Source organism: Gavialis gangeticus, unplaced genomic scaffold (genome assembly GCF_001723915.1).
Source record: "Gavialis gangeticus isolate Ggan-Ray unplaced genomic scaffold, GavGan_comp1, whole genome shotgun sequence".
NCBI lineage: Eukaryota > Metazoa > Chordata > Crocodylia > Gavialidae > Gavialis > Gavialis gangeticus.
The window spans coordinates 75,110,005-75,125,001 of NW_017729029.1; the positions used below are offsets into that span (position 1 = coordinate 75,110,005).

Genomic DNA, 14,997 nt, shown 5'->3' on the forward strand with positions numbered 1-14,997 from the left:
ATCTTCATTAATGATGTGGACATTGGTATCAGAAGCAGACTGGCCAAGTTCGCTGATGACACCAAACTTTGGGGTAAAGTGTCCATACCCAAGGACAGGATGGTGATCCAGGCCAACCTTTACAGGATCAGAAAATTGGAGGATGAAAATCTGATGGTGTTCAACAACGAAAAATGCAAGGTACTCCACCTTGGGAAGAAAAACCCACAGTGTGCTTATAGGCTTGGCAGTGCTACGCTTGCTAGCACCACAGCCAAAAAGGACTTGGGGGTCATGATTGACCACAAGATGAATATGAGCCACCAGTGTGATGTTGCAGCTGGTAAAGTGAACAAAACTTTGGCTTGCATCTATAGATGCTTCTCAAGCAAATCCCAGGATGTCATCCTCCCTCTGTACTTGGCCTTGGTGAGGCCGCAATTCAATTCTGGGTGCTCCACAATTTAAAAAGGATGTGGAGAAACTTGAGAGAGTCCAGAGAAGAACCACGTGCATGATCAGAGGGCAGGAAAACAGACCTTATGATGACAGGCTGAGAGCTATGGGACTCTTCAGCCTGGAAAAACACAGGCTCAGGGGGGACCTGGTAGCTGCCTATAAGTATACAAGGGGTGTACAGGATCTGGGGGAATGCCTGTTCACCCCAAGGGATGACAAGGTCATGACAAACTCCTCCAAGACCATTTCAGGCTGGACATAAGGAAGAACTTTACTGTCGGAGCCCTGAAGGACTGGAACAGACTACCACCAGAAGTGGTGCAAGCACCTACTCTGGACTCCTTTAAGAGACATTTGGATGTTTATCTTGCTGGGATCCTTTGACCCCAGCTGACTTCCTGCCCCTGGGGCAGGGGACTGGACTCAGTGATCTTCCAAGGTCCCTTCCAGCCCTAATGTCTATTAAATCTATGAAAAAGCATCATTTTTCTTGTTGTCAGATTCGGGGGGTAGTTTCATAGTTGGTAGGGTCGGAAGGGTCCTGAGCAGATCATCAAGTCCAACCCCCTGCCATGGGCAGGAAAGAGTGCTGGGGTCAAATGACCTCAGCTAGGTGCTTATCTGGCCTCCTTTTGAAGACCCCCAGGGTAGAACATCAAGAACTTGTAAATTCTAACTCTCACCCTTACCTGGTATACCTCCTTAAACAACTCATTTTCATGCCTGAATTGAAGTCCACTTGTGTTTCGTAGATTCCCTTCTGAGGGTCAGAGGGTTTGATTGAGGATCTTGTCTAGAGTTGCTGCAATAAATCAGTGTTGAAACATCGATAATGAATCCATAGCCCTATTGGGCTGGCTATATTGCTCAAAAGGATATAGCTAAGCACCTGCTGTATGGAGAAATGAAATGCAATCTGTGAAAGTGCGGCCAGATATAAAAGCACAAATGAAGTTCCACATTGTTCAAAGCAGGACAGTAACAGACTAATGGGAATTGCTGGCTGCAGATAGACAGCAATGATGCATGAGGATCAAAGAGGCTATTGAACTATTTGAGCAGTGACGCAGTACTAGAAAGATGTGCTAGGCCTAACACGTTTAAGAAGCAGAAGTCACAAGAGCTTGGGTAGCATTGCTGGGAATGTGATGAAAGCCTTTTGTCACAAGTTGGTGAGTCACGCATACGCATCACACAGGTGGCCATTCTCTGATGATATCCCCACAGGCTGAAGTTAGACTGGTCTTACAGTGGTTTTACAGTAGACAGGGCTGGGCTCAGCACTCAGCTGGCATGGCCCAGGCAGTGCTGCTTGCAGAATAAGGGGCTGCACCAGTGGAGTGCCAAGACCAGCCCTGTCCCCATCCCTGTGAGTGGTGTTTGACTTGGCACTTGTCTGGTGCTCCTATCCCCTACGAGTGGTGCTGCCTGGGCTGTGCCAGCTGAGTGCTGCGTTGGCCCTGTCTGCTGCAAGCAGCACTGCTGAACATTGAGCCCGGCTGGACCAGCTGAGTGCTGAGCCTGGCACCGCTTGCAGGGGATGGGGATGGAGGTCAGTGCTTGGCAGCACCACTTGCAGCAGACAGGGCCAGGCTTTGTGCTTGGCTGGCATGCCCCCATCTCCTGCAAGTGGCATTGCCTGGGCTGCACCAGCCAAGTGCTGAGCCCAGCGCCACTCACATGGGATAGTGTATAAGTTGAGGTGTATATGTTATAAGTCAAGGCTGAATTTTTAAGAGTTAAAAGTTGGGCATCAAAACTTGACTTACACACTGTGAAATACAGTAGGGTACATTAGTGTATTGAACTTCTGTCCTAGATCCCCTACAGATTCAAGTGAACTCAGTCTCTCAGCATCCCAGGATGCTTTGGACTTCCTCTGCAAAAATCCATTCACCTGCACAGGGTGGGCAGGCTAGCTTGGGCCCAAGGTGATGAGCAGGGGGACATGCTCTAGCACCCCCCAGCTTCTGGACTGGGCCACTGCAGGCATATGGCTGCATTTCCAGAATCAAAAGTGAATGACTGGTCCCTTACTTATCTGTTAATCTACTCATCTTAGGCTAACCTGTGAATACTGAATTGATTCAGCCTTGGGCTTTTTGATGGTCTGTACTAGCCATCAGGTCTTGAGCAAGATAAGAGTGCAGAGAAAAAAATGGGTAGGGCGTATAGTGAGGACCAATGAGGGAAGGCAGGTTTTGGAAGCTTCGATGGAGGGTATCAGACCTCAAGGTATACCTAGCCAATGGTGGGAGATAATATAAAAACTGATCTGGAAGAAACAGGCAAAGATGCAAACAAGTGGAAGGTGGCTAAGATGGTTATGGGCCTCAGAGGCCTGCAAGACCAGAGAGAGAGACCGTATAAAGAAACTATAGGTTACATAGTATTCTGAGAACTCAATCTGTTGTATAGAAACCTGATAAGTAGTCTTCTTATTATTAGGAATTTATTGTTGGGTATCATGACAGCTAATGGGAAATATCACAATTTGCACAGCAAGACTAATATCTGTGCCATTATTGATTTAAGGGAAAGATTTCTTTTTATGCTGGCCGGGGAAATTAGATATACCCTTTCTAAATGTCAATAAATGCAGGTTTCTAACAATCATTTTTTTTCCAGAGGCCTTTGTTCTAACATTTCATATGTTTTCTCTTATAAGCTCAGCCAGCTTCTGGAAAGCCTACAATGAAAAAAAAGAAAGAAATGGATAAAACTGTTGTCAAAAGAAGGCATTAGAATTGTCAACAGCAGCTACTTGCACGCTGACTGTTAATATTAACCTGTCAATTATAACCTTTGTCTATAGCTTTTCTGTGTTTATTTTGCTCCTAACCCCATGGGCTATAGCTAGCTACTGAATTCAGTGGGAATTAAAATCAGGCCCTATGTCTGGAGAAACTTTAATTCAGTTTCAGTCTATTAAAACCCCAAACAGTTTTCCAACCCTGCCTTCTCTACTACAGTACATGCTATTTTAAGAGATCGTGGTCTTTCAAAGCAATGGATTTGACTAGCTTGTGAGGGCTTTCTGAGCAGATACTTTTGCTTCATGCTGCTTGTTTGCAGTTTAGAAAATGTAACATGTTTGCCAAGATCTGAAAATATTTTTACTAGTGTCAGGTACAGTGTTATTTCAGTGATAATGTGATGACAATATTCTGCAGAGAACAGAGAGCAACAACAAGTGAAGGAAAAACTATGCAACTGACCCAGCATGCTGGAATAATCTCCTTCTGTTGGTGTCAGCAAGGGAAATGTGATCATGTTTTTCATACTTATTTCTGGAGGAAGCATAATAATTTTTTGAGACATCCACCTGGAAATGCTGAATTATATCAAGAACTTAAAGAATTTTCCGCTTGACTTTTATTTTTCACTCCCCATAACTATATTAACATATACTGTACTACTCTTCTAAAACATAGCACTTGATGTTGTGAAAACATGGTGCTTGTTCTCTGTCTGCTACTTTCTTTACTACGTATGCATTGGGGGGGTGCTCTAATAACCCATATTGCATAAACAATTTGCTGAAGTGAGAGCCACTAGGTACTAGTGATAATGAACTTAACCTGATTTAAAAAAAGAGAGAGTTAGATATGTGTATGGATAACAAGAACAACCACTGTTAAGTTAGGTATGAAAAGAAAAAGGAAAACTAATGTTTCAGAGTATAACCCAGCCTCTAGGTGATAATCAGCTTCTGCCATGGGCTGGTTATTCCACAGTTTTCCACTTTCGTAGCTATTGCCATCTTTCTTAGTGTCCCTCTCTATGTGTAGGTAAAGGTGGGATGGGATTTAATGCATGATCAAAACAATCGTGCTTCCTGCCATACCACACATTCATAGCAGGAGGTGTGATTGTGGTGGGATCACGCATTAGACCCAATTGTGCCTTATTGCTGGTGCAGGGGAAGCCTGATCCTAGGCTCCCCTGCACCAGCAAGAAGCATTCTCCCAAGTTTGGAAGCCCCCTCAGTTGAGCCATAGGCATAGTCCATACACCTCTGCGGCTGGGAGACCTAGCTGCTGTGTTCTCTCAGCCCCAGGGGCTTCACACAGCTGGGTCCTGGCACTGGGAGATGCACTACCAGGACTCAGCATCAGCAGTGCAGGACTCTGGGTTCCAGCAGCTGTGGGGTGCTGTTGGGACCCAGAGCTAGCAGCTGCTGGGACTGAGAATTTCCACCGTTGTGGGACCCCCAGTCCTGGCGGGGCATGGTGCACCACACCCCTGTGCCTGGGAGCCTGGTCAGGCACAGGTAGACCCTGCTACATGTGCAAATTAAAGTTGGATAACAACCAGCTGTAAAGTTAGTACACATTTGTGAGGTCTAACTTTATAGTTAGTTGGGGCTTTTTATTGTGTGATAGCTACTTTGCACATGCAGTTGGTTTCAGTTAATTGTGCAGTTAACCAGGAAATTGTGTAATACCTTTAAGGGTAGAGAGGGCCTTAGAATCAGAGAAAATAGGGCTGGAAGGGACTTTGAGACAATATCATGTTAAACTCCCTGATCAAGCATGACTATCTTTGTGTAAACTGCCCCAGGCAGAGATTCAAGAACCCCATTCAGTACTTAACTACTCTTACAGTTAAACATAGTGGGGACTTGCTCCGGGGGTGGGGGGCCAGTGCTTTAATTAGAGTGGCTCCGAGAGCTGCTCTAATTAAAGCACTGCAGCATCTTGTGTATCAGTGTCCCTGCACTTCAAAATGGCAGTGGGAGCATTTGAACTAAAGCTTGTTTGATGAGCTTTAGTTCATGTGGTCCTGCTGCCGTTTTGAAGCACAGAGATGCTGATACATGAGATATGGGAGGCTGCTGGAGTACGATAATTGCCACACTTCAGCAGTGACATGCTGTAATCACAGTATGTCGAAGCAGCCTCCATGCTTGTGTACAGGCACCCAATATCCCTAATACCTAACTTAAATCTCCTTTCTTGCAATTTAAGCCCATTACTACAGTGATTCTCAACCAGAGTACCACAGCAACCTGGGGTGCCACCAGACTCTTTTGAAGGGTGCTAGGAGGTGTGAGGAAATAAGCAGATAATTGCAGCCTCAGGCTTGTCCATGCCTGTCAGATCTCCTCAAACCCATGGCATGATTTCCCTATGAGGAGGTGAGTGTGCTAATATACAAATTAGTTTTTCAAATTGGGTGCCACACAATTCACAAAAGTTATGGAGGGGGGATTTGAATTAATTGAGGAGTGCTTTGGGATCAAAAATGTTGAGACCAACTGCACTACTTCTTGTCCTATCACCAGTGGACAAAAAGAATAATTAAATACCATCCTCTTTATAATGGTCCTTTTTTGTATGTGAAGACTGATATAAAATTTCTCCTCATTGTGCGCGACTGGTAATGGCTAGAAAGTGAAGTTATATTTTAAGCACTATGCTGGGATTTGTGAGGCCTGTGTTTATTTCAATGGCCTATGGAAAAAAACACTTTGCGAACTTGGAAGACACAACTAGGGCGTATCTATACAATACACACCTTCTTACTTCTGCACAGCTTCTAACCGTGCCACTGCTGGTACTGCGCAGTAGCAGTGAGCTAGTGTGCAGGGTCAGAAACGGCCCATGTGCCACTGGGACTGTGCAGTACCAGTGGGTACAGCAGTCATTTAGTACTTGCTAAATGTACTGTGCAGTAGCTAGTTGCTGCTGTGCGGTAGCAGAGGCATCACAGTTAGTGCTTGCCAACGCTATGTTACTGTAGTGTCTCATGTAGATCCTCCCAGTTTGTGTTAAAGTAAGTACTAAACAACTGCACAGTACCCACCAATGGTGGTGGCATCATGGTTAGTGCCCACCAACGCTCTGTTGCTGTAGCTCATAGGTACGGCAACATAGCATCTCATATAGATGTGCCAAGTTTGTGCTAAAGCAAGTACTAAATGACTGCACAGTCCCAGTGGCTCACAGGTTGTTTCCAGCCCTACTGCACAGTAGCAACGAGCTACTGTGTAGTAGTGGCAGCATCATGGTTAATACCCACCATTGCTACATTATGGTGATGTAGTGTCTCGTGTAGATGCGCCCAGTTTGCACTTCAGTTGTAATCCTGATTCCGAAGGGGACTGATAAATAGTCAGCTTTTAAAATTGGAATTTGGGTGATCATTTTCCATTAAAAAATTAGCAGAAATATAAGAAAGGTCAGTAAGTCCCATGTTAGTCTAAGTGCAAATGTCAAATTCACATGAAAACAGAAGTAGTAAAATATTTCAAAGGTGGAGTGGAGGGCAGTTTGCTCTCACCTGGTCAATTTGGATTGGAGAAGCAAAAGAGAAGGAAGCTCTGACATAAGGACTAGGCTCTGAACTGTCCGTGTTGAATCCTCCTCCAGGAACCAGACATATCTAAGAGAGAGATTACCTACTTTAGTATGTCAAGTGCATTGACATTTTTAGAATGTAAATGTGATCATTTCAGTATTCCATTTCAGATGCAGTTTCATAGTTTCTAGGGTCGGAAGGGACCTGAGTAGATCATCTAGTCCAACCTCCTGCCATGGCAGGAAAGATTACTGGGGTCAAACTACCCCAGCAAGGTGTTCATCTAACCTCCTCTTAAAGTTGATGCTCAAATAATGTTTTTCCCTTTTGGGATATAGTTGATTAAAGGCTGGAGGCTGCAAGTGAGAGAAGAATGGTAGAAAAAACCCTGGGCATATCCAGTTCACTCTCCCTTTCAGCATCTGCTCTCTGCCACTGTGAGACACAGGCTAGTAGGAAAGATGGATCCAGCAAATGATAATTCTTATGTTCTTATGACCTGACTCATACTAACTGCAGAACTGTTTCACTTTACCACTTTGTTGAGTAAAATCAAGGCCAAGGTCATTCTGCAGTCAACAAGAGCAATTTTCATGGATATTTTTGAGCCAAATCCAGTAGGGACACAAACCAGTGGTGGCATGTCATGTGGCATTTGATTGGAAAATGGCTGAAATTGGTTAATGGCATCTTCTGCTTAACTCCTGTTTGTACTAATTTGGAATTCAGTTTGAATAGGTTGTATGTCAGGGAGGAAGGGGGTAGGCATAATGCTCAGAGCAAATTTAGTTAGTTCTAAGATAAAGGAACTCAGATCTGTACTTTCACTTATATGTACAACATTTCTGTATTCAAATTTAACTCAGGTTCAGTACAGAGGTACCCAAAAGCTTTGTCCCTCCCGACTATTCAGTTGGTCCAATAAAATAAATCACTCACAAAAATATTTGTCTTTCATTTTTCATGGACCATAATGGCTACAATATTACATTACCTATAATTTCTTTTGACTTCCATGAAGGCAGTACCCATTTGTTCTGGGAGCTGAATTTGACCCCTGCAGAATTTCGCATAAATAATTCCACCCATTTTTACCAGCTTCTTAAATGTAACTTACGTTGCTACTTACAGCCCTGATCAATTTGACTTGTATTTGGTGCAAGTTAAAGTCTTGCTGTTTAAGGACTACCTGAATTAACATACGAATTATCTATGATAATACAATACTGGAGTAGGCTGGGCAATATCTTATGTTGGGTCTATATTGGGACAAAGACTGATCTTGGGGAAGCTGAGTACCATGCACATGCCCCATCCACCCAAATCTGCTGATCCTCTTCAGAGCCAGAAGTTTATATGTGAAGCTACTCCAGACTCGCCCCTAGTTCCTTCTCTCAAGAAAGTGAGGGCTTGAGAGCAGACATTGGGGATAAATTTGGAACAGCCTCATTGGCCAACTTCTGGCTTTGGAGCATGTCAGTTTACTTGAGTGGGTGGGGTGTGCTCAGGCCTGCCCTTTCTGCTAGTTGTTTCATCTTTGTGATTGTAAGGTGATCCTCATTGATTGTGACAAGGATTGTATGTGGCTTAGCCCTGGACAAAAATTAAAACAGCAGCTAGGATGCTGCATTTCAGTACAAAGCCCCACTCTAGATAGTTGAGACTTATTACAGCAAAGCAGAGTAATTGGCTATTCACTTCTTGGATTTCAGGACGCTTAACATTTTACATCATTTTGCTGGTTTCCTCTCTTTGCATAATCTCTTTGCCCTATATCAAGTAGTCAGATATTTATTAAGAAAAAAGCATTTATTAAACATCCTGTATTTTTTTCCTAATTATCAACAGACTAATTTGGTCACTGCGTAGCAGGGCACAGGTTGTGCTTGCCACTTTAAGGGTTTGAGCAGGATGCAGAACAGCTTGCAGGTGGGAGCAGACCCAATCAGGCAGTCACATGGTGGTCAGGAGGCTGCTTGATTGGTGGAGATGCTGAGGAGCCTAGATATAAGACCAGGCCCTGAAAGGAGACCTGGTAGCTGCTGGAGGGATGTAACTGGAGTGACATTGCCTGGCCAGAGGAGTACGCTCCTAGAATATCTGGAGGTCAAGGGTAGGAACTTTGGGGATGAAGGAGGTTCCTGGTACTGGGGCATAATTGGAAACTGCACCCTGCTGGGGTTGGATGGTGTGGTGGGACAGTCTCCAGGAAATGCTACACTTTTGTGCCTCCCTAGTGAAAGGCAAGTATGAGATGCTGGAAAGCCTCCTCCTCTGCTGCCATGTGGGTGGCCCCGTGGAGGGGAAAGGCTGGGGGAGCACACCCTGACAGAAAAGCACAAGGCCCAGGCCCACTGAGTGGGGCCCCAGGCAGGGTCCAGGCTGATAGAAGGGGACTGAGACGGGCCAAGGCCCACAGTGAGGTCTGAGGCCCAAGGGGTGTAAGGCCCAGCAGCCCAGTGATGGGGCAGGTTAGAGGCCCCAGTGATGGGGCATGTGGCCAAGGTAGGTCTGAAGATGCCTGATGTTAAGTTTGGGCCAGAGGCCGAGTGCAGCCCAGTAATGGGGCTGGGGAGTAGTAGTGGATTTGGATGCCTTCTGTGAGGCATGGGACACGGTATAAGGGAAGGTTCGGAGCTGTGTATTTCACCCTTGGCATTAGGGCAATTACATGGGCAGCCTCCTGCATTTTTCCATCTACTTTGATACATCAAGGTGTGGCAGACAAAGCAGGGCAGACCGCCCTAGACAGGTGGGGCAGGCTGATGTAGTGACCGGACCTGAGCTGACCCCCTGTTACACACTGTTCCCTATGAAATTTAGCATTTATGCTCTACACACACATTTCTGCTGAAAGTCTGGCTTCACTGATGTCAAATAGGAAAATTGCCATGGACTTTAATGAGGACAGGAACTCTTCTCTGATGTACCAATTGCTATGAAAACTTCATAGAGTACATGAGCTCCAAAGCCTTCCACTAAATGCTTCTAAAGGCTGCCTTTTATCCTTGTGCTATGTCTAACTGCCTATACTTTCTCCCTATTGAAATATTTTAGTGTCCTATCCTAAGAACCAGATGGCAGACACTAGCACTTATACTATTTTCTATCCCCTGTGAAGACATTGTGGAATAGTGTCACCCAGATTTACCCAAGCCAACATTGCCATAGGACTGGGGCGTAGGACATTTATCTATTTGAAGTGTGATTCTTTTTCATAACCATTTTGTCTATGTCATCTAGTGCTATTTGCAGTTTTAAAATTATTAAGTTTATTACAATGATTAGGTTATATTAAAAATGTGCATAGGAAATAAAATGTTAAGCATTTGCATAATGGGTAAAATCCAACTGATATTATTAATGTGATGTCACCACCCTAGTTACTGAATTTATTCCTTAATGACCCAGGAAGAAAACCTAATATGAGTCACAACTGATTTAATAAGAAACAAGCAGAATGGTATACATGGTTCTATTCCAAATCAAACCTTAAACTGTATTAGTGTTTCCCAGTAGTATAATTTTCCCTACCCCTTTCTCTAAGGCTTTTTCCATGACCAACTGGTGTGTATCAGAAATGCCCTTAATTGTAATCCATAGAAACATTCCAGCTGTAGGGACATACCAATCTGCCAAATCTAGAGAAAAAAAAATAGATTTTGAATTAAAGCATATTTTGCATTTATAATGAAAACACTGAAATGGAAAATGATTTCACTGGGGTCAGGATTTCACCAGTAGGCTTGTATGTGTCATCCCTTTTATGGCACTGATTTACAATGAAAAGCTCAGCTTTCAAGCAATCACTGTTCCCTGCCTTTTGTTGGGATCAGACTGCGCAGCTTAAATGGGACTGGATTTTGCATAGATCTAAATTCTTGATTGTACCAGGAAGATGAGGCTTTTTTCTCGAAAGGAAAAGAAACCACTCAATACATTAATGAAAAAGAATTCAGATACAAGTTAATGGGAGTGGTTAGCTTTGGTGGTAAAAGTTTAGATTCAGCTGGTCCCTGAAGGTGATGATGGATTCACCAATGATTAGTTCAATTATAACAGCACAGCGATTGGGTAACTTTACTTTGCTACTTACGATGAAAGTGAAACTGAAGCTGTTAATTCTGGTGCACAGAACCGTCAGTAGCCTGAAAGTCGAACCAGCTGGTCCCTAGTGACATTGGGCTTCAGATGTACTTGTTTACACATACTAAATATCAAATAAGCAGCATATACCAAAACAACTAATAAGATGAACAAACCTCTCTTGTTCTATGCATGTGAATAGTTACTACAGGAGACTGAGGTATTGTGAGCTTCTAGCTGTTAGTAATCTGATGACATTCAGGTTTGTCTCATTCTGACTGGATCAAATGGACTGGTGGCCATGCTCATCAAGTGTATGTCACAGATGGGAATTTGGATAATAAAAGCTATGCAGTTTATGTGGTATGTTCTGTCCACATAAGATGGCTTTGTTGGAAGGGAAGACATATCTGAGAATTTGCCAATATACAATCATCAACTGACTTCCAGGGTCATTCACAGTCTTAGGGTCCTATTAGACTGTTCCCTGTTCTTGGATTGCCAGATAGCAGCAATGCTTAAAGTATTTGCCCAACTCATCATCAGAAGCAAACTTCCCACTGTTCAACAGACATCAAATGGGACACAACTTTGCCTTAACAATAGATGATTAACCTGTTGACACATCTCCACTGCTACTGCAAGAAATCCATCAGGCTCCATAAATCCTATAATACCTTTCTCAAAATGTGAAATATTCAATGCACCAAATACCCTTATGGTAACTACATGAGTGAAACGAAACAGGAACTACACTCCAGAATGGACTCTCACAAAAAATAACATAAAGGACAAAAACACACATATACTAGTAGGAGCACATCTTTTCACAGAACCACAACTCCCTTTCTTACCTTGCTGTTCTCATGCCCAAGGCAACAAATACCTTTAAAAGGTGAGTTTGGGGACAAAAATTCCTAAGCTGTCTGGACACCAGGATCTAAAGGCTGAACATCAGTGTTGATTTTATGACACACCATAATCTAGCTGATTCCTGAAATTCTTTGTAGTGACGATGTGTAGGGGGTACACATGCACCCCCTGAGAGCGCTAGTGCACCCCCTGTCGGCCAGCGTTCCTGGATGGCAGGGAAGGTGAGAGCGCTGGTGCCCCCCTGAGAGCACTGGCTGGGAAGTGCACCAGAAGAAGCGTTCACCCTGTGGCTGATCCCATTGACCTGGAAGTGCTAGAGGCACACCTGGAAGTGCCAGCGGTGCGTTGCTGCCAGTTATGGGTTGGCAGGATTGGTCACTGCAGGGGGACTCCTTTCCTCCCTCAGTTGGCAGGATTGGCCGTGAGGGACTGCCCCCAGTTGCTGACTGTCCAGTCGGGGGGGGGGGGAGTGCCCCTCCCCCCCGACTCAGGAGGCACCAGTCGCCCATGCTTTCTACACACTACAAGTTATAATTACCTTCCTTCCTTTTGATAGGTCTTAATTTACCAGTTATCAAGCTTTCTTTTCTTTTGCTATCCCTGGGAATTTGATACAGTCCTCCATACCGCATTGTATTGCCTGGTGTGTGCAGCACAACTATGCCTGAAGTTCATCTTAGAAAAAGGCATTTTGCACATATGCAAAAGATAATCTTTACAGTCATATTGCTTATTGCTGCATGCAAATGTGGGCATGTCTCTGGAGGTGAACCTCCCCTTAATTTGGAGGCTTTGGCCCACTCTTTTTTTGTTCACCTGTCAAACTCCTTCCTCAACTTGGCATGTGTCAGAAAGAGGGTACCTCTTTAAGTAGCACAAGCTGAAACCAGGAGTATGACTAGTCATGAAAGATAGGTGAGTGAATGGCTAAAAAAGCAGGCCAAATCATACAAGTTATCATACATATATCACACTTTTGTTCCAGAAGAATTTTCTTATAAAACAGTTTCCTCCTCATCCTTGTTATCCCCACAGTTATCTATTTGGGATGAGCTAATCTGATGCAAGACAAATTAAACCAGTTCAGAGCACACAAAAAAGTTTCTTTAGATTAACCTTATCCATGCAGCTTTTCACCCAGAAAGTGATTCAGCTTCCACATGCAGAGAAGCTTTTTGAGGGGAAAAAAAACCTCTCTGAAACCATAATAATATTTAGTCCCTTAATCTGCACTGTCCTTTGGTTATCTGCGTATCTAGGAGCACCATTTAAGTAGAGGCTTATGGGTGTATATTGATTCACTGACCTTTTAACCATTTGTCTGCTGCTGCAAGCATTGTATTTTGCTGGGCCCTGTAGAATTCCACCACTCTGGAAGCAAAAAATCAATACAAGTAATTTTAAAGAGCAGTGGGGTATGAGTCAATCACACAGTTATCATTAAATACTATTCTGTACGTCATGCCCTGTCACCATTTCATTGGAAATCAATGTTAAGTGCTACTCTTGATAAGTCAACTTAGCAGTGTCATTTTTCCTTTTCAATTTTTAATGTAGGGTTTTTAAAAAAAAATAAAAATAAACTAACCAAAATGGGATGGAGAACTTGTAATGCCCACCTCTGCAGCCTCTCAGTCATTCAGTTTGAAACTTTGACTTGGGCATTATTTATTACCCATTGTATGTAGGGCAGAGACTGATATTAGAGAGAGAAACAGCTCAGTGGAAAAATAGGGTGAGAAATGGAATGGCATAAAGGTAATATGAAAACCATAGAGAGAGAGATGTTTTAAAAAATGGATTTTCTACAGTGAAAAAATAACTATGGCAGATGTATTTACAGTAAACAGAGCACCAGCCTGTAGTAACATAGCTTTGGTATAAGGGAACAGCTTTCTGTTATAGGTACAGAAGCACATCCCAGATGTATTGAAACCAGTGTAGTTCTTTCCTTCAGCTGGAATTAGAGTAGACCCAAAAAAGCACAGTATTGTCTTCTGCTAGCAACATTTTTTTGCTTAAAAAGTGACTCTTGGAAAGAAAGGTGCAATGTATCAGGAACAGGTATTAAGGGTTAGTCAGATAAAATTCTGAATTTCCTTCCTTTTGCGGATTGGTCTCAGTCGTTCGCTGAGATGTAATATAGTTTGGGGAAGTAAATACAGAATTTATTAACATCAAACCTTGTCTCTTAGAGAGCATTTTCCCCATGGATTTCAAAAGTATAGTGACCAATAGTATCCCTTTTTATGTATGAGGTAACTGCTATATAGGTGTTCAAGTGACTTGTTTGAGGTCCATGGTAACATAGGAAAGCTTGTGGACAGTTTAGGTTCAAAATGAAAAGAAACAAAGTCTACAGTAAAGTATTACCTGTCTGTATGCTCCAGCAAGCCCTTTTGCTCCCATTTGTGAAGAAGTGCCAATCCTAGGATCTGAGAGATGGCAGTTAATACCATAGCCTGAATCATAGAGTCATAGAAAATTAGGGTTGGAAGGGAGCTCAGGAGGTCATTTAGTCCAACCCCTGCTCAAAGCAGTATCATTCCCAACTAGATCATCCCAGCTAAAGCTTTGTCTAGTCAGGTTTTGAAAACGTCCAAGGATGCAGAGCTCAGTCTTGAAAACCTTCAGACTTCTCTGAGAGTTCCTGCAGTGATTCTATACAATTCTGTGCCTCGTGTTCACCCACTCTATGTTCAAAACTGTCTACATAATGCCCAATATACTAAACAGAGCATGATACCCAGATTGTAAATGCACAGGTTCTAGAAAAGCATACTGAGCAGGCTGAGCAAGCTTATTTACATGTTTCTGGACAGTATTGGGATGCCCAGCTGTTTCCAAGGCAGGATCAAACCGTTAGTTTGTAAAAGGTCCAAATCACTTGCCTGTGTGAAAGTGCTGGTGTGTATTGTTGAAACTTGCAGATGTAGAACAATTCTGTCAATAAGAGGCTTGGGGCCCGTCAAAAAGCCTAATCTTAACCTAGATGAAAAAAAAAAGCATTAATTCAAATATTTATAAACCACCAATGTTTGTCATAGGGCTTCTTCATTATTGTTTTCTTTGATTAGTACTTTTCACTGTGAAATCTGATGGCTCAGTAATTCTGGGATACATTGCTTTTGCATGAATCAAATTGTGCCTTTTGCTCCGTATGTATTGTGGAAAGCAGCTCTGCCTTGGTTTCATATACTCATGAAACGCACATTGCTAAATTTAATACAAAAGATATTGTGTCACATATCTACTAGATGCAACTAGAATAGAATAATACAAATTAATGGATTAGGA

General features: G+C 43.1%; 1 protein-coding gene across 1 annotated transcript in view; it reads right to left on the minus strand.

The window, feature by feature from the left end:
- Positions 1–2,942: 2,942 nt before the first annotated feature.
- LOC109300377 (kynurenine/alpha-aminoadipate aminotransferase, mitochondrial-like) overlaps positions 2,943–14,997 on the minus strand; it is a 45,608-nt gene continuing 33,553 nt past the window's right edge. Inside the window, exons 6-11 of the mRNA XM_019521062.1 lie at positions 14,592–14,688; positions 14,074–14,135; positions 13,007–13,071; positions 10,276–10,382; positions 6,724–6,825; positions 2,943–3,127 (exon numbers count right to left, since the gene is read on the minus strand). Coding sequence (XP_019376607.1) covers positions 3,086–3,127; positions 6,724–6,825; positions 10,276–10,382; positions 13,007–13,071; positions 14,074–14,135; positions 14,592–14,688 — 475 coding nt within the window. The 3' untranslated portion in view covers positions 2,943–3,085. The remainder of the gene's footprint in view (positions 3,128–6,723; positions 6,826–10,275; positions 10,383–13,006; positions 13,072–14,073; positions 14,136–14,591; positions 14,689–14,997) is intronic.